The sequence below is a fragment of the Musa acuminata genome, chromosome BXJ1-11 (genome assembly GCF_036884655.1).
Source record: "Musa acuminata AAA Group cultivar baxijiao chromosome BXJ1-11, Cavendish_Baxijiao_AAA, whole genome shotgun sequence".
NCBI classification, from domain to species: Eukaryota; Viridiplantae; Streptophyta; class Magnoliopsida; order Zingiberales; family Musaceae; genus Musa; species Musa acuminata.
Genome location: NC_088337.1, coordinates 23,499,134 through 23,524,616, shown reverse-complemented (window position 1 = coordinate 23,524,616; position 25,483 = coordinate 23,499,134). Strand labels below are relative to the sequence as shown.

At 36.4% G+C, this 25,483-nt stretch overlaps 3 protein-coding genes across 7 annotated transcripts; 2 read left to right on the top strand and 1 right to left on the bottom strand.

The window, feature by feature from the left end:
* The first annotated feature begins 807 nt into the window (after positions 1-807).
* Positions 808-8,413, top strand: LOC103971393 (large ribosomal subunit protein uL1). Of its 5 annotated transcripts, none has more exons than XM_065090079.1 (8): positions 808-926; positions 1,011-1,046; positions 1,943-2,162; positions 2,740-2,905; positions 3,886-4,091; positions 4,586-5,193; positions 5,507-5,979; positions 7,807-8,413. In XM_065090079.1, exons 2-6 carry the CDS (start codon positions 1,042-1,044, stop codon positions 4,637-4,639), a joined length of 651 nt encoding a protein of 216 aa, XP_064946151.1. In that variant the 5' UTR covers positions 808-926; positions 1,011-1,041; the 3' UTR covers positions 4,640-5,193; positions 5,507-5,979; positions 7,807-8,413. The 5 variants fall into 5 exon arrangements, with proteins under 5 accessions (XP_064946151.1, XP_064946152.1, XP_064946153.1 ...); XM_065090080.1 differs by having other exon boundaries at positions 4,586-5,664; positions 5,750-5,979; XM_065090081.1 differs by adding an exon at positions 6,063-6,121 and having other exon boundaries at positions 4,586-5,979.
* LOC135596450 (ferredoxin, root R-B2-like) lies at positions 7,815-8,270 on the top strand. Its single transcript, XM_065088496.1, has one exon. It carries the CDS (start codon positions 7,815-7,817, stop codon positions 8,268-8,270), a length of 456 nt encoding a protein of 151 aa, XP_064944568.1.
* Positions 8,414-8,669: 256 nt separating the features above from the next.
* On the bottom strand, positions 8,670-12,555 carry LOC103971395 (uncharacterized). The gene is made up of 3 exons (XM_009385407.3): positions 11,723-12,555; positions 10,080-10,248; positions 8,670-9,308 (listed from the first exon to the last, which is right to left on the bottom strand). The coding sequence occupies exons 1-3, from the start codon at positions 12,464-12,466 to the stop codon at positions 8,842-8,844; spliced, it is 1,380 nt and encodes a 459-aa protein (XP_009383682.1). The 5' UTR covers positions 12,467-12,555; the 3' UTR covers positions 8,670-8,841.
* Positions 12,556-25,483: the final 12,928 nt, after the last annotated feature.

Genomic DNA, 25,483 nt, shown 5'->3' with positions numbered 1-25,483 from the left:
TTTATAGATAAAAATGAGACTGTATGAAGCCTCAATAAGGGGAGAGGCAAGAAGATTATTATAAAACCCGATAATTTCATCACGTAGATAAATATCCCACACAAGCTGATTCTCTTCATTTAAAATAAATAAAATATTATTTTTATTCAATCAAGCATGAAGAGATATATGAAAGTAAGTATTTGTTTTTCGATAACATTACAATATTTTTATTGAGGTGCTGAAAACATCGTAAAATTATTAAAAACACAGTAAATAATATCATATTGTATCTCTTTCGGATCATTATGATATCAAATTTTTAGTTTAAAATTGGTTTGCTCGAAATCGTTTATATGAGCTAATTTTGAAATAAACTTTATACTGTTTTTGTTATGACGATCAAAACAGATCAAAATACTATAAGAAGCAAAAACACTCTAATGGATGAGAAAATATTATCAGGATTATGAAAGTTATTTTAGATATTATTGGTACCATATGGGAGAAAATAAAAACAGAAGATATCTATTGAGAAAAAAATAAAAAAAAAATCCTCTTTTTGACGGAAATCGCCCGGACATTGGTCGAAGGGTTATCTAGTGCTGGGAGTTCAATATTTCCAAAATGTACAAGGATAAATATGTAAAACCACATTATTTATTTTAAATATGTTAATTGACCGAACTCAAGTTGACCCAACCGAACCGAACCCGAACCCGTCACACTAACGTCATGGTCCAATAAGGAAAGCATATCAGCCGTTGGATCCAAATCGAACGGCAAAGTTGGGCACTCGTCGCATCAGTGCGCAGTCTAGGGTCTATAAAAGCAACGCGCGTTCTGTGGCGTATCGCGATTCCTCGGTAGGGCTTTCTTCCACCCAGAACCCTCGCGGAGGCTGGTGGTCAGTCTTCTACACTTCGCTTCCTGATCCGCTTCTGGTGGTGCGCTTCTCCAATTCCATAATGTTTCTTTCGATCCATCTGTTGTTGATGGATGAGCTCATTAAATTTTGTTTTTTCTTGAAGGATCGAAGGAAGAAAGAGAGACATCTGAGCAATGAGGTATCGCAAGTTCTGATTTTTCTCATATGGCTTGATATACTTCATATCGTTTTTTGGCTATTATTTTCTTGTATTTTTTGGGTCAATATCTTGTCGAACGAATTGCTAGTTGTTGCTGTAGAGAATCTTAGGAGCCATGCAAATGGTCCATTCTGTTATATATGTCTCGGTGAATGTAGGATAATGAATTATGTGTGAGCGATTAGTTTCTCGAGCAGCGCGCTTAAATTTCTTTTTATGTCGTTCATCAATATGTGTCGAGAACTAGCAGCAGACTCTACAGATTGTTATTTTCTTTTATTTTTTTAGCTTATTTACTCTCTTAGCAATTCTAGGCATACACGTTCTGTTCTTCTTTTTTCTGTTCATGATATTTGTTCTGATGTATCAAAGAAGTGAACATGATAGATTGATCACAGCAAACAGCAGTTCTTTAAGGTTGTTTGTAATTATTAAATGATTAATTAGAAGTTGTAGATAATTTAAATATTATTTTTGATAAACATAATAAATAATTGGCCTAGTCGAATTCCTTTGTGCTTAGATAATATATAACATGCATTCAATTTGCCTTTAATTTTGATTTGTGGGAGACAATTTCAGCCTTCTAAGCTTTGCCTATCATTGTCTAGAAGTTTTTTTTTTCTATTAGTCATGTGAGGATTTATTTTTCTTTTAAATGTCATTTGGAAACTCATTACTGGTGATCTGTTGTTTTCTTGCTCTCTTCTATTTGTACTGCATTTTTAAATTGTGCAGATTTATTCATTGTTTTGTTTTGTATTCATTTTTTCTATGTACTAATTACTTTATAGATTCTGTACTGCATTTGTAGTTTCATCCTAATGTGGTTATTATGGTGAACTCACTTTTCAAGCACGTTGTTATTATCACAGCAAATTACAGAGTGATGTCCTGAGGGAAGCAATCTCCCAGGTTGTTGGTGATTCTCGGGAGAAGAAACGGAAATTCACCGAGACAGTCGAGTTGCAAATTGGTCTGAAAAATTATGATCCTCAGAAGGACAAGCGTTTTAGTGGGTCTGTAAAGCTTCCTCATATTCCTCGCCCTAAAATGAAAGTATGCATGTTGGGAGATGCTCAACATGTCGAGGAGGTAAAGCATATTGGTATTTTATGTATGTTTATTTATGGATTTCTTTTGGTATAAGAATTATTTAGTGTCCCTTGTTTTAATGTCTCCTGATCCATTAGAGTTATACTTTTTTAATTCCTGTAATCATTAACTGGCTCATTACTTACAGGATGGTCTTCTCTGTGAATCATATATTCAAATGCTGGAAGGTCATGGTTTATTGTTTATTGTGGTCAACTATGTATTTAGTTGTGTTGCTCTGCTGCTAAAATGAGTACCAGTCAGTATTACCTAATGTTTTGCATCTACCCCCATCAGTCATGCTGCAGACATATTTGTGTTGTTTGCATGTCTGTGATTTCAATGTAGCTCTTGAAAATATCTGCAACAATGAATACAACCTATATGATGATGATATGAATGGAACATTTCAAATCTCTTTTCACCTTATCTTGACATGAGAACAAAAATATTTTTTCTGTTAAATATCATGATCTCCATTTTTTTTACTTATGGATACTTATAGTTCTGATTCTTATGTTTTCGTGCACATCTTATTGCAGCACGTTATTCTAATGCTTGCTTTTATCGCCCCCAGGCAGAGAAGATAGGGCTAGATTATATGGATGTTGAAAGTTTGAAAAAGATGAACAAAAATAAGAAGCTGGTTAAGAAACTTGCTAAAAAGCACCACGCTTTCCTGGCATCAGAGGCTATCATCAAACAGATTCCTCGTCTTCTTGGCCCTGGTCTGAACAAGGCAGGCAAGCACTATGGCTTTTAACTTTTACTGCATCCTCAATGCATCTGATCAGACAACTACTTTTTTATGCTGGTGGAAATTTTAGCAAATCATAACAAGGTTTAAGTTATCATATTTTAACAATTTTCTTCAATGTAATCTTGTTTGAAAAATGAACATTACAGTGACATATAACATAGTCAATTAATGGTTATTGATCAGTAGCCATTCATGAGTCAATCAGCAAGTTCACGAAGCCATCTATTTAAGAATAAAACATCATAGTAGAGAGCAATTATTGAATTATTTTTTGGGAAGTTAAACAAGTGTATATTAGAAGGGTTTATTTTGTTGCAATTACTTCTTTGAATCCCTAAATAGCTTTTTGGCCCTTTGGAAATTTTATTCATTTCAGTTGGTATACTTATTGAAATAAATATGTATAGTTTCCATATAATGAGAATATCATCATTAGCAACAACAACAACAATATCCAGGAGTAATATTCCAACTTAGTTAGATCAATTAAAGGCGCTATATGAAAAGCAAAATATTTTTGGGAGTGGCACTGACGTTAGTGATATTTTGTTTTATTTGAGGTTGGTTTTAATGATCTCAAACTATGCTCCATTTATATGAGAATGTTGTTTGGGGTATTGGTAAGAAAAACTATAATTAATCTTACCACTTAATGTTAATTGCATCTTAATGAAAATCTATTCTGATGCTTGATTGTTATTGTTTTTGCCATGGCCCTTTGTTCATCTTACTTCTTGGGTAGGTTTCAATCTCCATTAGATTCAACTTGAAATCTTCCAACAATCTTTTTGAAATTTGATCATGTGTGTACATGTGTTCTTGCTCTTCTGTTAGTTTGTTGAATTTAGATCTCTGTATTCTAGGTTGACCGATATACATTTATATATGTTCTCCTGTATGTAGTTTCTGTTCTGTTATATCTTACTCATCTCTGGTTGTCTTTTAATTTGATTTGCTATGCAGGGAAATTTCCCACTTTGGTCACTCACCAAGAATCTTTAGAGTCAAAAGTTAATGAGACAAAAGCAATGGTAAAGTTTCAACTCAAGAAAGTTCTTTGCATGGGTGTTGCAGTGGGTAACTGTGCAATGGAGGAGAAGCAGATCTTTCAGAATGTGCAACTCAGTGTGAATTTCCTTGTCTCTTTGCTGAAAAAGAACTGGCAAAATGTGGGTTCTTGTCATCCCTGTTAGTTGATTTCTTTTTCTCATGTTTCACTATTTTCTCTTAGAATTAATCATCATTCAAACTGGTAGGTTTTTTTTTCTAATTGGTACCAAGGGTTTTTTTTGTTTGATGCTTATAGAAATCAATCCAAATTACTCATTGTTTTTATTGATGTTTTGGATTATTCAACTTTCTTTTGCTTCTTTACTAATTTTGATTAAATTTTGTAGAGCTTGTAACAATATATTATTAAGTTTCTTTCTAGAAAAACAACTTTATTAGTCTTTTTCCTTGGCTTATTGGCATTAGTGTCTTTGACGCTGAAATGACTTTTATTGACAGGGTTAGATGTTTATTTTGTTTGCGTTCCAATTTTTCTTTCTTATTTGTTGTAGTTTCATACTAAAAAAAACTCGTGTTGATCTGTAGTGACTGCTTTGTGTTAAAATATAGACTGTATTTTTTGTCCCGTAACTGATGTCTGGTGGTTTTCCAGGTGAGATGCTTGTACCTGAAGAGCACCATGGGGAAGCCATACCGAGTGTTCTAAGTTAGCTCCTTTCTCAGGCTGGTGATCCATAAAATCTAAATTCTACTTTATCTTCCATATTTTGTTCATTAAGCAAGTATTGAAGGTCTAGGTTCATTAAAAGCTCATGTTCTGTTTGGTGTCAACATCCATCAGAAGGTATTTATTCTTGTTATGCTTCTAATATTTCGGTGGACATTTGAGTTTTATTCATCTTTTTGTGAACATTTGCAGCCCTTTTCCCCTCTGTCGGCTCATTCAAGTGTTTGTGATTGAAAACTGAAGAACTTTTAAGAGTCGCTCCTTGTTAATCTTTGTGGTTGATTCCGGGTGTTCAATGAAGATTAGGTTAACCACTTCGTGGTTGTCTCTGTCGAGACATCACAACGTAGTTATTTATGGAAGGAAATTAGTTTATAAGAAGTTAAATTATAGTTGACCATTCGTCAAAGGATCAACTAGAAATAAGGTGTCCAAAAGCGTTGATGCAAACGATTAGCTTTCCAGGAGGCCGAAGCAAATGTCAATTTTAGAGATGTGCGGGTAAATTGCAGTAACTTTCAGGGAAAAAGAAGGTAAGAATTTGACATATTTTTAATTATATTAATGTATTTTACAAAAGGTAAAGTGGGATCTTGTAATGATTAGGTAAGGTTTTTATTAATTAAGTTAATCAGCACTTTCAAATGCATTAATATTGTATTGTCTGCTCTAGTTATAGTGATAAATAAATAATTTTTCATGATGAAACAAATAATAATATCAATAATAAATCATTTCTCTGGCCAAAAGCTGCTCTTATAATATGAGAAAACTACTGGCATCCGAGTCTGCCACGTGGCATCATCATTGATACTTGTTTTTATTTGATGATTTTTTTATGACAAGGTGGTGGTCAGTAGTATTTTCAAGCATACTGGCATCTTCGTCCACGTGGCGCCCACGTCGAGAGGACAAGAGAAGTCGTCTCCACTACCATCACTCCGTGGCGGAGCCCGTCGGAATCCCTAACCCGCCCAACGCAACCGAACAAGCTTTTCATACGGGTGCGTCCCGCACGTAGCCAAGTACGGCCGTAGGAAAAGCGTGTCGATCAATTCTTCTTACGACTCAGAAACTTCTATGGCGAAGGGAGAGGTTAGCGGCGGTGTGGGCCACCGAAACGCTTGGTGATGATTGGCTGGATCCCCTCGACCGCGCGCCGTGCGCCGCATCGAATCCGAGCTGGAAGAGATGAGGGGGATACCCTATCTGCCGTTTCTCGTCCCTCGGTTGGGGCACTCTTCGATCGCCCGCTCTCTCGAAGAGGATTCCTGGATCTTCCTTCGCCATCTTCCACCCTCTCTCGATTTCATCCTTGGGTACCCGATTCCTCTTCTTCTTTCTTTTTTCATTTACTCTTCATTCTTGTTTTTGTTGATCCATTTCGATTTCTGGATTGCAGCAGATGAACGTGCTCCAAGTGCTTATTTTCTGGTTATAAATGCTATACTTATTTCTCTGGTAGGGATTTTGCCCTTTCCATGTTTTTTTCTATACACACGCAAGGCTAAGCATCCTTCACAGAACAATTCCCCTCACACACACACACACACACACACACACACATATATATATATATATATATATTGTAGGACTGGTACTAGGGAAAAGAAGCCACCTTTGTGTGTGTGTGTAGGACTGGAAATAGGAAAAGGAATCCAGGTTAGATTGATGCGATGCCGTTAGTGGAAGTTTTGCGGGGATAATATGTTAAGAATCTTGCTGTGGATACTTAGAATTGATGTCGACACCATGGTGTGATCTGGGATAGTCATAACATGGCTAGATAAAAATTGGTTCTTGATAGTAATATCGCTATAATGCAGCCAGAAAAGCTAGTGGAGCTCATGTCATCTTGCATTCCTCTGAAACTGCTGTTTGCCACATGCAAGTTTTGAGATCTTATTTCGCAAAAGATGCTACTCTTTTGTGTGTACAATGATGACCAGGTTCACCAAATGCATATCTATTTTGTTTGTCCTGAACTTCTTCCGATTCAAAAGGAGCCTTGCAGGGTTATTCACCTTTTGAAGCACCAACTTATAGTTTTTGATTTGGCTTGTAGACAACTATTAGATTCTGCATGCATTTAATGGAGACAATAAATTTCTCGTCGGATCAAAATTTTGGCAATTCTGTTGTTGTTTCGGCTGCCTGTTCAACTTATAGTACATTTCTGATGGACGTTCTTTTCCCCTAGCAATTAAACTGCAGTGAAAGAGAAGCACAGAATTTCCTTAAGAATTAGATAAGGACTAATGTTCTAAAGTTGATCGCAGGGATGATGGCTCATCGCTAGGTCATCCATTTGCATTCTAAATTAGATTCTTGTTTCTTTTGTTTGAGGTTGTCGTGACTAGTGCTATAAGACAAGGGATTTGAGAAGTGTTTCATACATTATGTCAATGACAAAAAGACTGTTCTTTTTATTTCGGTGCAAATTTTCTTTTGTGCTGTACAAGTACAAACAATGATTTAGGATTCTGGTACCGAAAGAGAATATTTCTGTGCACAAATGTGAAACTTCAATTGTATCTCTACCTGGACCTCATGCTACCCTCAAGTCAAGTGTTGCATGTGCATCATATCCAGAAACAATTGATTGGCCTTTCTACCGATCAAGCATTGACAAATACTTTGATGATTATTATATATTTATATTCCTGCATTCAGTTCTTGGTGACAGATACTTAAAAAATAACAGAAACATAAATCATCCATGCATCAACCTGAGGATAATTGCCCACCTTTTTGTAGTACAAATGTGTCCACTGGCCATAATAGATGCAAGACTGTATTATAAATCTATGAAACTTTGTGGGCCGATTGTGGATGAAGTTGTGCGCAAGGATTCCTGGCTTGCCTAGTTCTGAATGTTCAGCTCTGTTGGTTTGAGCAGCAACTATTAAGTCTTATCTGTGCACAATCATTTCCATGTGAGGACTTGTGAATTTGTACCTCCCTTACATGTCTATTTGATCATAAGTGTCATGCTTTCACCTAATTCCACGTACCAAGTAGACACTTTGATCTGGTGGCAAAAAATACTAGTTCTGTAATGAACTGATTGTATTAGTTGTCTATTGGACAAGCTTTTGTCCAGTCGATATAATGATACTCTTTTCTAATTTGTTTTGGGATTTCAGGAGACACAATGGTGACAATTGCTCTCCCATCTTCCTGTATGCTCAAGAGCAGCTCCAAGGGCTGGCTTTCTTCTGTGTTGATTAGGAGTCCATCCTCGCTTAGCTCCTTGAGGTGTATCACAAAAACATCAAGCTTAAGGATGGCCAACCGCTTCAGGGCATCGGCTATGGCCGTTTACAAGGTGAAGCTCATTGGACCAGAGGGGCAGGAGCATGAATTTGATGCTCCAGACGATGCCTACATTCTGGACTCAGCTGAGACGGCAGGAGTGGAGCTGCCGTACTCATGCCGTGCCGGTGCGTGTTCCAGCTGTGCAGGCCAGATGGTGTCTGGTGCTGTTGATCAGTCAGATGGATCCTTCCTTGATGATTCACAGATTTCAAAGGGTTACATGCTGACTTGTGTTGCCTATCCCATGTCAGATTGTGTCATTCAGACACACAAGGAAAGTGATCTGTACTGATGGCCGTTGATCAGTTTGTTGTGCTTCACTCTTCCTCTGGTTTGAACCTTATCAGACTGTATTGTGGGTCAGGTTTTTGTTGCGTTCAAGAATCTGCTGTTTCTTACAAGGATTTTAATCTCAATAGTTTGTTCCCAGCATCATATTCCTATGCTCCATCTAATTCCAGATGGATAAGATAGTTTCTTCTTTACTTGGTTATGATATGGGCTTGGAAGTTCCAAATTTTGTTTGAATTTCCATGCAAATTATGATATCTAAGTTTGAGTTTCCCTAATATTTTTGTACTCTGATTTTTAATTTTTTTGTATAGAAATCTTGTACAAATATTATGATATATATATATATATATATATATATATATATATATATATATATATATATATACCTTGATTCATCTAGACCGAAAATAAAAATAATATCATTCAATTGTTATCAAATTGACTGAATTTAAATTTCAAATGCAATTTTTTCGATTATGAAAATGTAGTAAAGATCATTGAAACTATGCAGATTCTTTTGCAACAAGTAGTTTCTGAACCTCTTATTAATGGAACACTCAGAGGTGTGTCTACTTTGTGCTCTTCTCACAATCATCTCCTCTCAGAATCCTCTTCATCTGTTCCACAAGCTCCTGCATCTGCTTCCTCGAGTGGAGCGGCGAAGGGTACACGCAAGCACAGTCGAGCTGGCCATCTCGGATCGTATCGAACACGGCGATGGAGGGGCCGACCCCATGGGCGGAAGCACAGCCGACGTAGTCGTCCAAGCCGAGCTGGTGCTGCAGCGCCGCCGACGACTCGTACACGACGGGCTCTTCGAACACGGAGACGAGCGCGGTTCTGAGGGCTGAGGAATTGGTGAGGTGGGGGTGATCGATGGCCCTGCCCATCAGGTAGTTCACCTCGCCGATGTCTTTGAGATGCTTCTTGTTGGTCATGGCGGTGGAGTAGGAGCATTGGCATCTCTCCGCGACCTCCCATAGTCCTTCTCCCCCATGAATGCTGTGTGTGTTGATGAGGGCCGAGTGATAGAATCCTGCAAAGATTAGACGGCGGCCCAATAGTTAAGCATACTGCATGCCAATCTGATATCGAGAAACACTCAAATTCTTCATTATGAAACTAATAAATTTAAATTGAATGATTCTTTAATCAACTAAAAGTCCTCTCACATAAAATAGTATAACTCAAGACTAACACATGAGATCAAACAACAATACAACTTAAAAAGCATAAGATATGACTTGATCTTTAGAAATGTGAGGCTGTCCTCTTAATCCATCTATTTTCACCTCATGCACATAAATATTTTCAACAATTCAATTAAATTTTTAATTTTTTTTTCTTCTTCATGCAATACTATTCCAAATTGAACTCCCAAGCAACACATTTTCAATAAAATATTTAAAAGAAATGTTTGCCAACCCTCATAGTTATTATCCATCTTAGCTTGAGATTTTCGCCTTTTGGAATGTCTCCTATTTCGCCTCATGATTACTAAGATTTATATTTTTGAGTACGAAAGAGAGTGAAAGTTCATGAATTTTACACACCTTTACAAGATTTACATGCTTCGTGCTTAGGTGCTAGTAAGAAACAGTACTAAAACTAGAATGAACAACATTATTCTCCTTTGCGATTCTAATTCAGTTGATCACATTTACGATGCAATTCAAATTGTGTCCGCATAGTTATGATTTTTTTTTCCTTTAAAAATGTCATGCCAAATGATAAGATTATAATGGTTTGTCATACTGCAGAATACAGCGGTCAAATGACAAATTGTTGCAGGTTTTGTAGGCCTTACCGATGTTGTGATCATGCAGAGGCGGATCGAGATACTTGCGGCAATCGATGAGGGTGATGACCGAGTAAGTCTCGTAGCGATCATTGTCCCATTGTTTTGATGCACGCGTAGCCACCATTGCTGCAGCTGATAAGGCTCCACACAGCTTAATTCCCCTCTTTCTGCATGCCTGGGATTCAAAAATATTAAAGTTGATATGAACGTGGCAATTAGCAAGAAAGTATCATTTAGCATGGTAAGATGATGATCATACATGCTCTTAAAAAAATCACAAAAAATAATCTTCTGTGGATTTCAATCACTAGCAAAAATATCATCAAAATAAATAAATAAAAAACAAAAAATAAAGCTCAAAATTGGTCTTTTACTTAATAGATATAAAATCATCTTTATCATTGATTGCATCGATAGATTAGATTAATTAGTCGGAACACAAGTTTACTTATTAAATATTATAATCCTATACTATATTAATAAGATTATAGAATATATATAAGATAATATTATCAAAATAAATATTGTAGTTGAAATAAATAAGAGAATATAATGAAAATGGATGATAGAGACGACAATAAAATGGTAGAGACGTGATAGGAACTAAAGATCAAAGAATATAATATGATTTCCTTCTGTTATATTTTTATAAAAAAATATTTATCTTTGAAAAGAATTTAGACACCTCTAATATTTTGCTTAGGTATATTGCTGGAAGCTGCTTAGGTTTTCTACTTTCAGAAGTCTTGTTTAGTATAATATATGCGGTGCATATGATATTTATGTGGGAGGAATTGGATCAAGATAATATTTTCTTCACTTGCCCTTTTGCTTGTAAAGTTTAACAAGGATCCAAGAATAGATTAAGAATCAAGTTTTAGGTTTATGATGGGCCTTTGGAGCTTGGGTAAAGAGAGGAGGACCTCACCAATCTACCTGGGTGGACCTCCAGTTTTAGAGCCCTTATTGCTTCTTGTTTCTAGGATAGAAGGCTCGAAATGAGGAACTTTCAAGGCAATGAAGGATGACCTTTGTTGTTCACTCTTTGGGTTTGGCCCGAAGATTTTTGTTGGCTGAAAGCCTAAAGTCCTGAAGAAAGAGAGACCCACACGCATAAACAAGAAGAAACACAGCAAGAGAGGAATCAGGAAACCATCTCCATTGTGAACAACAACAATAACCGGATAAGTTGTTTTGAGTTGCATATTTTCTTGGCTGTCCACATCTCTACTCTCCTACCGAAGAAAAGAGCAATTGGAGTGACCACTCATCATCCTATTTGTCAGCCTCTGTAATCCACCAATTTATTTAAATTTCAGTCTAAATTGAATTCGTACATTATATATCTTAAATATTTTATCTTTATATATACTTTTTAACTGAAAATAAATTTATTATGATTAAAATTGGTTAATCTTACAAACCTTGCTTTTTATCTTATAGTGTGGGAAACTATCTATCTATCTTAATGCATTGAACAGTGTGAGGATGATCAGAGTCCACACTAACCGTAACGGCCTCGCAGGATGGACGGTCTGAGATGAGGGATCAGACAGATCCTACGGTCATAATGCAATGTATAGTGTGCAGTATAAGCAGGGTATCAGAGCGTACAAGGAAGCAAAACAAGAAGAAGAGGAGGCACTCACGGTGAGAAGTTTCTGGGTGTCGTCGGTGCCCAACACCAGCCTCGCCACCTGCGACCGCCGCTCGGAGGCAGCATCCTCGAACCGGAGGGTCGATGTCCTCAGGGCGTTCAACGAGTAGCCGACCAAATCCTTCCCCCGCGCCCAGAACGGCTTCCAGGCGTCCTGCTTCGGAATCAAGTCATCTATCCCCCGATTGAACCCATCCGCCTCTCCGTGGATTCTCTCCCCCGAAGCGTCCATCAAGGCCAGGAGCTCCTTCAGGACCGCCACGGCGGAGGTGCGATCGCAGACCGCGGTGTGAAGCCGGAGCGCGAGGGTGGACCGGCCGGGCTCGGGCATCTCGTAGAGTGTCGCGAAGAGGACCTGGTGAGTCGGGCCCCCGTCGGACCAGGGGTTCTGGTTGAACTCATGCTCTAAGAGGGCGTGGAAGGGCGAAACCGACACCGCCGACGCCGATGCCGGCGGCGGCAGGAGGAGATCGGAGGAGGAGAGGAGCCGGAGGACTTCCGACCGGGGGGTGGCGATGGCGAAGAAGGGGTGTCTGGAGGCGACGGTAACGAGGTGGGCGCGGAGGAGAGGGTGGGAGGATTGGAGCTGGTGGAGAGCGGAATCGAGGAGGGGGCGGGAGACAGGTCGGGAGAGGAGGAGGGCGAGGACAGTGATGCCGGTCCCGCCCTCCACGGCCCGGCACCAGCTGTACTCGGTGCCGCCGACGGGCCGTCCATCGGCGGTCCCGTCGTCCATTCCCGGGGAAAGGGTGGGGGAAAGCTAGAGGAGGGAACTCGATCGATGGCTCGCTTTGGCCGTTCTTATCTTTACCCAAAGAGAGTCTTTTCTTCGTACGTAGCTACTCTCCGTTGAAGCCGCACACTTCTGGAATGGGATATTCTTTTATTTAAAAAAAGAATAAAAAAATTCGTTACATCAAATCAAACGACCTATTCGCACATGGAATCGAACTGTAGAATAATATATTAATCAATTCGAATATTTTAATAAAAATAAATATTTTTATTTAAGTATAAAATTTATCTTTACTTCAAAGTCATTCTTTTCCTATGTGGACAATATTAGGGATAGGAATATGAGAGGACGAATTATTGAGGTATGAAATTGTACCGAAATCATCATCCTCCAATCAAAATAAGATATATATATATCATGCTATCCCCACATAAAAATCGATCATATCGATTAACTTACCTAATTCCACCCAATCACTTGACAAGTGCCACATTGCCCAACTTATCGAGCTTTGCTATCAGAATATGACTACGCACTTAACTACAGGACAAACCGAGCGGCAGACGGAAAGAGGTATATTTCTTCACTGTTCTATTCGACACTCACTTCCTTACCGTGTTGTGATTGGGTATAACAGTCGGGATTTTTTTTTTATTCTCACAAGTGCGTCAACTTCTATAAACATCCGAAAGTCAATTTAATTTTAATAATTTATTATAAGATCTTAGATTCGAATCTTATCTTTATTATTATTATTATTTTAAAAATAAGTGTCCAAATTGTATGAATTGAATATTTAAGTGGCCACTTAAATATGCGTGTGTACGTGTTTGATGCTTCCGGAGCCACTTTCCAAGTGAAAGCATTGCTTCCGCATAGCTCGAGTGGGCACGTTGAGAGCCACTTGAATCAAAATTGAGCAAGTTAGATAATACCGTTTTAGACAATTAATGGAGTCGTACAGAAAGAAAAGAAATATTATGATGAGTTTTAATAAATAATTATTTATTTATTAATTTTATTATTATTATTATTATTAAAGATGATTATGATAATATAGTCACTCGTTTTAGAATGATAGAAAGTTTGACTAATGAGTTTATTATTAATATAAGGTTACATCTATTAAGTTATTACATTTTTTATATTGATGATTAATAAATTTATTTACTATTTATAAGATAGACTTGGATGGTGTATATATTTTTCGTGATGATATTATATTAATTGACTATAGTTTAAATGAAACTAATTCTAAACTTAAGTTAACAAGATAATCTTCAAAAACTAAAGATTTTAGATTAAATATTATTAAAACTAAATATATAAAATATAATTTTAGTTATATTAGGAATAAATATGAGGATATAATTAAGTTAGATTTACAGGAGATCCTGTTAAGTAAAAACTTTATACATCCTGAATTAATTATTAAACAAGATGAATAAATTGATTATTCATTGAGTGAAAATAGAATGATTAAGAAGATAAAAAACCGTGAAGAGACTTATGTTAGGATTAAGAGCGCACTAAGAGGGGGAGGGGTGAATTAGTGCAATGAAAAACTTTTACGATTTCAATAACCTTTTTTTCCGATTAAATCCGATTCAATGAGAATGAGTTCAACTCGATTCATTTCGGAAGGAATTTGAGCTTGAAGTCTTAAGTGAAAATGCAAGAAAAGACTAAGGTGATTTATAGTAGTGTAAATCACAACAACATAGATTTCGTAAAGTCTTCATAGAAAGTCGATCTCGGAAGATGTTTTACATCAAAACGAATGTAGACGTATTTGAAGCACAGTAAGAAGGAGAGGCAGTTTGCTATAAAGGAAAGATGCTCAAAGTTAATGCAAACCGAGATTTTAGAGTGGTTCGGTCAATATGACCTACATCCACTATCGGCTTCCTCCTCCGACGAGGTCACCGGCGTCCACTAGAGGCCTTCCTTCAATAGGCGAAGGTTAACCATCCTTTTACAACTTTTCTCCTTTTATCGGGTTTAGGAGACAACCCTTACAAGTTTCACTTCTCTCTTGAATGATCTCAACACTTAGAAAGAAAAAAGGAGGAGGAGAACTCTAGCTTTTACAATACTTTTAAGGCCTCAGGACTCATTTATGGAGCTTAAAAGTGTCCATTCCCAGATTTTCGAGGTCCTGATGGTACCACCGTCATTATTGGGCGGTACCATCGCCTGACAACGCTCGAAGACCGAGCTCAGGCGGTACCACCGCCTATAATTCTTGGGAGATCGAGTCTCTTGGGCGGTGCCACCGTCGGCCCTGGCGGTGCTGTCGTCGGCCAGGAATTCTGGGTCCGAATAGGCTGTTCCATTCGGCCCAATTGGCCCCTAATTAAGTTAGTGGGATTACCTCCCAATCCTAACTTAATCTAAACTCTAACTATGACAATTAAGACATGATTACTGTAATTCTTATTTCGGTGCATCAATCGCTTTTCCGGCGAACATCCGACGAACCCTCGGCGATGCTCCGGCGGACTCTCGGCAAGCTCTTGGACTTCGCGACGATCTTCTTGGCGAGTTCCGATGAGCTTTTTTAGTAAGCTCCTAGACTTCTCGGATGGTTCCCGTAGAACTTCCGACGAACGTATAGACTTCCGACGAACTCTCGAACTCCCAACATGATCTTAGTCTTGACTCCGGCTCAACACCTGCTGCATGTCTTATAATCCTGCATACTTTTCTCAACATATAGATTAGATCAACAAATGACAATTGACTTCATCATCAAAATTCGAGATTCAACAATCTCCCCCTTTTTTATGATGACAATCAATTGATGACGGAGTTAACCTTAACTCCCCCTATCTATATGCCATACTTGAGAAAAGTCATTCTTGAATTCAAAGCCTTTGAATTCAAGAGACATGTGATAAGTTAAGTTCATTTAAACTTATCAATACACCCATCATGATTCCTATTATGATCTAACTTTCTGAAAATGGTGTCAAGGCATGACATCCATTTTCAAGTCTTATATTTCAAATATGAAGGATAACAATCATAACAATTTATTCTATGACAAGATATCAATTTGTAATATTTCAAATTAAGCTCTAGATATCTTATCATAATGCAAATATTTCAAGTGTAAAATTGCATACATATAAAATTACATACATTTATCATCAATTTACCACATATTTCTCCCTCTTTGTCATCAACAAAAAGGAGAACGATTCAATAATATATGTAATTGTGGTAAAAATTCATGTCATTTTTCAACTTGTAAAGAAATTCATACCAATTATTTTTCAAGCATTCATGACATGATATCATTCATTAACTTCTTTCCTTTTACTTATCATCAAAACTTTACATGAAGAAGGAAAGTAAGGAGGAAAAGCCGTTGAGAACCAACTTTGAATGAAGTTAAAATGATAAGATAGTTTCATTTAAATCATGCTTCATTTTTCACAAGGATCAAGATATATATGTGAAATTAAATCCTTACAAGTGTTCATCTCAAAAAAAAAAATCTTCCTTCATCAAGAAGGAATTCATGTGAAAGAATCATTACATCAAATCCATTTCTCAATCAAAATTCACAAAAGATAAATCCATGAGAGATGCATTTGTCAATTAATTCCATGTATCATTAAGTAATGGAGAATGAAATAAATTTGATATGGCATAGACTCATGAAAGCTCCATTCAAGAAATACATTAAGTCCGGAAGAGAAATACAACAAAATTATGCATTCAGACAATGTTTTGTCATAGCTTTTCAATCACAATCATGAAGGTATAACATGCTCATCATCATGGAAACTTTCAGCACCAAGGCACAAAATTTCCAACATTAAAGTAAACATGTAATACAATCATGTCAAATTCGTATCATAAAATTTTTAGCATCAAATTTAAGTGAGTGATCAAAGAATCAAGAAAGTCCGAAAACGAAATTTAACAAATTCATGCATTCGGAAAAATTAACATTCATAATTCTCTTCTAATAAAATCAAATTATTTTTCACTTAAAGGTTTTATAAAAATATCAGCTAAATGATATTTAGTATCAATAAACTCTATGATTACATCATGATTAGTGATATGATCTCGTATAAAATGATGCCTAATATCAATATGTTTTGTTCTAGAGTGTTGAATGAGATTCTTTTTTAAACATATTGCACTTGTATTATCACATTTTATGGGGATATTTTTAAGATGAATCTTATAGTCCTCTAAAATATTTTTCATCCACACAACTTGTGCACAGCATGCACTAGCTGCAATGTACTCAACTTCGGTTGTAGATAGTGCAACCGAGTTTTGTTTCTTGGATGGCCAAGAAACAAGTGCATGTCCCAAAAATTGACATGCTCCTAATCTACTTTTTCTATCTAGTCTACATCCAACAAAATCCGCATCCACATAAGCAATTAACTCAAAATTCTCGGATTTTGGATACCATAATCCTAGATTTGTGGTTCCTTTAATATATCTAAGTATTCTTTTAACTGCTTTGAGATGATATATCTTAGGATTAGATTGAAACCTAGTGCAAAGTCCTACACTAAATATAATATTCGGTCTAGTTGCAGTGAGGTAAAGTAAACTTCCTATCATACCCCTATAAGTTTTTTTATCAAAGCTTTCTCCACTTTCATCAATTTCTAACTTAGTGGAGGTACTCATAGGAGTGTTGATAGCTTTTGAGCTATCCATATTAAACCTCTTTAGCAAATCTAAAGCATATTTTATTTAACTGAGAAAGTTGACATTACTTAATTGTTTGATTTGTAAACCCAAAAAGAAGGTTAATTCTCCCATCAAACTCATTTCAAATTCAAGACTCATACTCTTAGCAAATGATTCACAAAGAGATTCATTCGTGGAACCGAAAATAATATTATCAACATAAATTTGAACAATAAATAAATTATTTTTAAAATTTTTGATAAACAATGTAGTATCGACCTTGCCTTTAGAGAAATTATTTTCAATAAGAAATGAACTAAGTCTCTCATACCAAGCCCTTGGGGCTTGTTTTAAACCATAGAGAGCTTTAGTCAATTTAAACACATGATTAGGGAGACTAATGTTCTCAAATCCAAGAGGTTGTTCAACATAAACTTCTTTGGAAATAAAGCAATTAAGAAAAACACATTTAACATCCATTTGAAACAACTTAAAATTATTACTACTAGCATTGGCAAGAAGCATCCTTATGGCTTCTAATCGAGCCACAAGAGCGAAGGTTTCTTCGTAATCGATACCTTCTTCTTGGTTGAAACTTTTGGCCACTAATATAGCTTTGTTTCTAACCACGATACAAGATTCATCTTGCTTGTTTCTAAAGACCCATTTAGTACCAATAACTAAATGGTCATTTGGCCTAGGAACAAGCTTCCACACCTCATTTCTCTCAAATTGATTTAACTCATCTTGCATTGTGATAATCCATGAATCATCTTTCATGGCTTCGTCAATATATTTATGTTTAATTTGAGAGAGAAAAACAATGTTGACACAAGTTTTTAAGAGAAGAACGTGTTTGAACCCCTTTTGATATGTTTCCTATGATTAGCTCCTTAGGATGAGCATCTACATACTTCCAATCCTTGGGTAAGGATGTTTCGGAATAGGATGCATCCAAGTTGCTAGTTGGAGAAGGGGTTTCATTTAAATTTAAAGTATCAAAATTAACATCATCATCAAAATTATTTTTCTTAATTTTAAAAATCTCATTAAAAAAAATATGAATGGATTCTTCTATAATTAAAGTTCTTTTGTTGAAGATATGAAATGCTTTAGAAATCGAAGAATAACCAAAAAAAATTTCTTCATCGGATTTAACATCAAATTTTCCTAAGGCATCTTTTTCATTCAAGATAAAACACCTACACCCAAAAACTTTAAAATATAAAACATTGGGTTTTTTGTTGTTTCATAACTCATAAGGAGTTTTGGTGAGTAAGGGTCATACTAGAACTCTATTCATGATATAGCATGCCGTGTTTACGGCTTCGGCCCAAAAATATTTGGGTAGGCTATGTTCATTCAACATGGTTCTTGTCATTTCTTATAAATTTTTATTCTTTCTTTCTACTATTCCATTTTGTTGAGGATTTTTTAGAGTAGAGAAGTTGTGGTTGTATCCATTGGATTCACAAAATTCTTAAAAATAATGGTTTTAAAATTCACCACTGTGATCACTTCGAATTGACGAAATCATGGAACCCTTTTCATTTTGAACAAGTTTACAAAACTTTGTGAAATATCTAAAGCATTCACTTTTGTATATTAAGAAATAAGTCCATGTGTATCTACTATAATTATCTATAATGACAAAAGCGTATTTGCTACCTCCTAGGCTTGATGTAGAAATTGGTCCGAATAAGTCCATATGGATCAATTGCAAAGGTCTAGAGGTGCTTATTTGATTCTTAGGTTTAAAGCTACCTTTTATTTGTTTTCCTAATTGACAAGCATCACATACATTATCTTTGATGAATTTGATATGAGGAATTCCTCTTACAAGTTCTTTAGATGATATTTGGGTAATTAGTTTCATACTAGCATGACCTAATCTCTTATGTCAAAGCCAAGCATCGTCATTCAAAATCGAAAAACATATTTCATGGCAAAGATCATTGATGTCAATGGTGTATATGTTATTTTGTTTTAATGCAATCATAGATATGTTTTTGTGTGATTTTTCAATAACACAAGCATTAGATTCGAATTTAACAATATATCCTTTATCACACAATTGACTAATGCTCAAGAGGTTATGTTTTAAACCATCAACTAACAAAATATCTTCAATAAAAAAGTTAGATTTGTTACCTATGGTTCCTTTGCCAATAATTTTACCCTTGTTGTTGTCTCCGAAGGTGACATATCCTTCGTCTATGCTAGTGAACTTAGATAATTGAGATGAATCTTCGGTCATATGCCTTGAACATTCACTATCAAGGTACCATCTCTTGCTCCTAGCTTGTAATGGTATATATTTCTACAAAAGAGGATGATTTTTGTTAGGATCGAGAGCACTAAGAGGGGGGGAGGGGGGGGCGGGGGGGGGGGGGTGAATTAGTGCAGCGGAAATCTTTCAGCGATTAAAAACGAAAGCTGCGTTCGTTCGATAAAAACTATTTTGATGCAAAAGCCGATTCTAAGATTACTTATGATTAAGTGCAGGTTACGTCTAAACACAGTTTGCGTCTAAGCGCAGTTTACGCAGTTTGCGTCTAAATGCAGTTTGCGTCTAAATGCAGTTTGCGTCTAAATGCAGATTGCGTCTAAGCACAGTTTGCATCTAAGCGCAGTTTGCGTCTAAGCTCAGATTGCGTCTAACCGCAGTTTGCGTCTAAGCGTAGTTTGCATCTAAGCGCAGATTGCGTCTAAGCGCAGTTTGCGTCTAAACACAGTTTTACGTCAAAATGTAGTTTACGTCTAAACGCAGATTCGGAAAGATCTGAACTTAGACACTCGTTCGTAAAAGCGCAGAAGGCAGTTTGCAGTTATAAATGGAATCAAAACATAAACGTAAACTGCAAAGAAACTCGTTCGTAAAAGCACAGAAGAGCAGTAGCTATGTAGGAGGTTTGCAGTAATGATAAAGTGCTCAAAATAAAAGCAAACCAGAGATTTAGAGTGGTTCGGTCAGTCTTGACCTACTCCACTTTTGGCTTCCTCCACCGACGAGGTCACCGACGTCAACTAGAGGCCTTCCTTCAATAGGCGAAGGCCAACCACCCTCTTACAGATTCACTCCTTTTGACGGGCTTAGGAGACAACCCTTACAGAAGTTTTCTCTCCTCTCTTTACAACTCAAACTTGAAGAATAGAAAGAGGAGAACTAGCAATTTTGAGCTCTGAGAAACATAGAAAGACATCAAGATTTCGAGTGTGTGTTCTATGCTTTCAGTGCTGAATGGGTGGGGTATTTATAGGCCCCAACCCAGTTCAAATTTGGAGCTCAAAACGATCAAATCCCGGAATTCCGGGATCAGGCGGTTGCACCTCCTGACTGGAGAGGTTACACCGCTTGGCAGAGCTCGAAGACTGAGCCTCTGGGCGGTGCCACCTCTGTCAAGGGCGGTTGCACCTCTCTGCTAGAGCTCGAAGACCGAACTCAGGCGGTTGCACCGCCTGACTGGAGAGGTTGCACCGCCTGGCAGAGCTCGAAACTTGAGCTCTGGCGGTGCTACCTCTTGACAGAAGAGGTTGCACCGCCCAGTCTCGCTCGGAGACTGAGCCCGGGCGGTTGCACCGCCCAGTCTCGCTTGGAGACTGCCTTCTGGGCGATGCTACCTCTTATCCTGGCGGTGCTACCTCCTAGCACTATTTCAGGTCCGAATGAGTTGATTTATTCGGCCCAATTTGGGTCTTTCAGGGGCCCGATTGCCCCAAGATTAAGTTAATGGGATCACCTCCCATTTCTAACTTAATCATTGTACGATTATTTCCTAAGACATTTACTGCAACTTGCTCCGGTACGTCAATCGCTTCTTCCGGTGAGCTTCCGGTGAACTTCCGTCGATCATCCGATGAACCCTCGGTGATGCTCCTGCGGACTTCCGGCAAACTCCTGGACTTGCGACGATCCACTTGGCGAGTTCCGACGAGCTTCTTTGGTAAGCTCCTGGACTTCTCGGATTTGTTCCCGCAGAACCTCCGACGACCGTCCGAACTTCCGTAGAACTCTCGAACTCCCAACGTGATCATTGTCTTGACTCCGGCGCAACTCCTGCTGCATGTCTTACTTTCATCGTAGTTAATCCTGCACACTTAAAACAAAAACTTTGATCGAGACAATTAATCCTAAGCAATTAACCAAGTTGTCCGACATGTCATTGGTCCCTCGACGCTTCGTCCGATTCTTCGGCGCATCGTCCTTTCCTATAGCCTATTGCCCAATCGGCCTGTTGACTCCGCAACTCCGATATCCTTGGCACAATACCCGCTCTTCTTGGCCCGATGCCCGAGTCCAATGCTCGAAGCCTTCTGTCGATACGTCGACCGATCCACCGGCCCGACGTCCAATCTTCTGACATGTTCCTCCGGCACAACATGATTTTCCTACTTTAATTGTCTCATCCTGATCGAGGCATCTTGCGTCACTCAAAACGTAAATTAAATCATAAACATATATCAAGTAGTTTCATCATCAAAATACGAGATTCAACAATCTCCCCCTTTTTGATGATGACAACCACTTGATGACGGAGTTAAACTTAACTCTCGGAGTTTAAACAAACTCCCCCTATCAATATGCCATATTGATAGAAACTCTTAGATTCAAAAATCTAAGCAACATGTCATCATAAACAGAGTTAACCTTAACTCCCAGAGTTTAAACAAACTCCCCCTATCAATATGCCATATTGATAGAAACTCTTGGATTCAAAAATCCAAGCAACATGTCATGTCATCAACATACTTCTCCCCCTTTGTCATCAACAAAAAGGAGAAGTACCACAATCAAGTGTTTGTGATGTAAGTTTAACTCATTGCATGAAAAACATAATATCTATTGTTACCATCATGCAAGTTTGCTATTATTAAATGGTAAGATATCAATATGTAAAATTGCGATTCAAGTTCTTGATATCTTAACATGATATGACATTCATAGCACCTATTCATATGAATGCTGCTTTTGATATCTCATCATAATATGGCATTCATAACATCTATTCATATTCTTCAAATATGGCACTCATAGTATCAATTATATATTTCTCCCCCTTTGTCATCAACAACAAGGAGAACGATATAAGCAAATTTTAAATATAAGTGCGATGCCATAAGTTGGTTCATGTCATTTTCCAACAGTGAGTGATAGGATACCAATTATGCAAACATCTCGAGGAAAACATGACATGGAGATAGCTTTTATTGCTTCTTCCTTTTTATTTGTTATCTTTTTACATGAAGGAGGAAAGCCATATGTGAAGTTCAAATCGATAAGATATTAAAGCACACTTCATTTTTGCAAGGATTAAGATATGTAAGTGAGTCAAATCCTTGTATGTAAAAATATCTTCCTTTTATAAGAGGGAATCATCAAATATGTTTCTCGAAAAATATTTTTCACATGATAAGTGCATTTGCTAGATGATTCCATATGTCAAAAATCAATGATGTGAATTAAACTTGATATGACATATGCTTGTTAAGTTCGGAAGAGGATAATGTATCAAGAAAATCCAATTGTTAGGATCAAGAAAATCCGAAAATGAAATTTGACACTTTCATACATTCGGACAGGGTTTTACTAGAGATATTCAATTACAATCATGAAGGTAAAACATGCTTATTATCATGGAAATTTTTGTATTCAAGCACATAATTTCCAACATGTAATCATGGCAAGTAATTGTGTAAAATCATTATGGCAATCAAGTGATTTGATCATTCAATCAAAAAAGTCCGAAAAATAATTTTAACACGTTTAATCATTCGGACATATTTTTGTCATAGTTTTTCAAATATAATCATGAAAATAAGGCATGCTCATCATCATGGTAGTATGATAGCAAGTTTACCATATACAAGCTAGCAAAAAATTTCTACATTTTAAGGCCCGCAGGCTAACAAATTTGAGATGTTCAAGAAAGTAACTCTTGCTTCTTGAAATATAAGTTTTGCTAGATGTGCAAGTTAACTTTTTGCTTCTTGAGATAGGCAAGATAGCATTCCTTGGTGATGTTCAATATAGCTAAGTTCTACATCATGCAAGCTAGTGAATTTTATAACATTTTAGAACATGCATAATCACCAAAGCATCATAAATTTTAATGATGTGCAAAATTACAAATTTTGCATGATTGCATTTGTGTGTCTTGAGATTTGCAAGATATCACTTCTTGGTGATGTTCAAGATAGCAATTTCTTCTATTTTGAGAAGTGCAATTTTTGCTTTCTTCTTGAATTGTGCAAGCTAGCTATCTCCCCTTTTGTCATTGTCAAAAAGAAGGGAAAAACCCTTTACATCAATTTTTAAATCATGACAAAGGTTAGTATCAATCTCATTTGTGCATCATTATATTTTCAAATTAAAACATGCACATTTTCAAAACATATAAACTCATTATTATATGCATGATTCCAACTCATCATTCATATTATTTCAATCATTGTTTCACTCATCACTATAGCTTATCATGCATAATATGTAAAACCATCTAACATGATATAAACATTTATTTATTTAATTTTTTAAGCATTCATGATACATCATACATTATCATAATAAAAAGCATATGCATCATTCCAAATCATAAATATTTCAAATCATCATGGTATTAATTTGTCACATTACATCCTACCATGCATGATCGAAACTTCTCATTTGCATACATCAATATAAATTCATGAATATCTCATGCATTCATATCATCACTTGAGGAATATTGAAAAGAAATAATTGGGTGATGAGATAAATATTTCATGAGTATAAAGAAAAAATCATATCATGAATACAAGGAATACAAGTCACAATCATTCAAGAGAAAAATCATCATTCATTTTTAATTCATTCAATTTGATAAATCAAGATAATGATTTTGATAAAACTCATTTCAAATTTAAATCATCAAAATCATTTTTATGGCTCATAAAATTTATAACATAAATAGATTCATGATTTCATTGATAATATATTTTCCCCCTTTTTAAGTGTTTCATTTTAAGTGGTCGATTTCATGTTAGCATGCCTTTTCATCTATGAAAACATGCATCAATTTTTTAAAGCCACTGTTATTATCATGAAAATCGATAATCAAGAATCATCATACATAAAAAATATATACTCTTTAATCATAACTTCAAATTAAGCATGATTTCATATACTCAAAATCGAGAAATAACAATGGAAATCAACATGATACACATTATTATTTCTCAACCACATATAGCATGATTTCATAAGGTATTTTTAATCACAATCATTTTGTTTATCATAAACATGCAATTTTCATGATTATTTTCAAAATTACTAGAATGATAAGCATGATTCCTAATTGTTTGTATTTTCATTATAAAATTATTAAACATGTAATTTTCAAGAAAATTAAATAAAAAAGAAAAATGCTTTAAGCATCATGTAATTTCAAAGTAAATTAAAGGCATTTTGATTACCTCAGCGTCGAAAGGCGTAAAGGCGTAGTTTGCCACCTCGCCTTTGTTGATTTTCTCCTCGTCTTCGGAGGAGCTCGATTCATCTCAATTTTTGTTCTTCTTCTTGCGTTCAAAGCAAGTAGTTCCGTTCTTTTTACTTTTAAATTTTTGTTTCATTTGTTGTTTAAGTTCACCATCACTTGAGCTTATGCTCGAGTGGTCTTTAAATGTTCTATGTCCCAAATCCTTCCTGTTCTTTGGAAGGTGGTTCTCAAGTTCTTCACGTGCATTACACGTCATTTCATATGTGATCAATGAACCAATTAGTTCTTCAAGTGGAAATTGGTTCAAGTTTTTCGATTCTTGAATAGGAGTTACTTTTGAATCCCAAGTTTTAGAAAGTGAGCGCAAAACTTTGTTAACGAGTTCAAAATCCGAAAAGCTTTTACCAAGTGATTTTAAACCATTGACGACATCCGTAAAACGGGTGTACATGTCAACAACGGTTTCGCTTGGTTTCATATGAAAAAGCTTGAAATCATGCAGTAAAATATTAACTTTCGAGTCTTTGACTCTACTAGTTCCCTCGTGCGTGATTTCAAGAGTGCGCCAAATATCGAAAGTCGTTTCGCACAAAGAAACCCGATTGAACTCATTTTTGTCCAAAGCGCAAAATAAGGCATTCATAGCCTTTGCGTTTAAAGAAAAATACTTCTCTAAATCTGACCATTCGTTCATCGGTTTAGAGGGAAGTTGAAAATCGTTTTCAACGATATTCCATAAATCCAAATTCATAGAAATCAAGAAAACTCTCATTCGAGTTTTCTAATAAGTGTAGTCCAATCCGTTAAACAACGGTGGACGAAAAACCGATAAGCCCTCTTGAAAGCCATGAAGAGCCATTTCTCTCGGGTGTAA

What these genes read in the sequence shown, in the direction of transcription:
- LOC103971395 (XM_009385407.3), bottom strand. Translation starts at nt 12,466, where the DNA reads ATGGACGACGGGACCGCCGATGGACGGCCCGTCGGCGGCACCGAGTAC. An exon ending in ACACCCAGAAACTTCTCACC is followed by an intron (nt 10,249 to 11,722) that starts GTGAGTGCCTCC and finishes TTTGAATCCCAG; the next exon opens with GCATGCAGAAAGAGGGGAAT. An exon ending in TCTGCATGATCACAACATCG is followed by an intron (nt 9,309 to 10,079) that starts GTAAGGCCTACA and finishes TAATCTTTGCAG; the next exon opens with GATTCTATCACTCGGCCCTC.
- LOC135596450 (XM_065088496.1), top strand. Translation starts at nt 7,815, where the DNA reads ATGGTGACAATTGCTCTCCCATCTTCCTGTATGCTCAAGAGCAGCTCC.
- LOC103971393 (XM_065090079.1), top strand. An exon ending in ATGCTCAACATGTCGAGGAG is followed by an intron (nt 2,163 to 2,739) that starts GTAAAGCATATT and finishes TATCGCCCCCAG; the next exon opens with GCAGAGAAGATAGGGCTAGA. An exon ending in CCCTGGTCTGAACAAGGCAG is followed by an intron (nt 2,906 to 3,885) that starts GCAAGCACTATG and finishes TTTGCTATGCAG; the next exon opens with GGAAATTTCCCACTTTGGTC.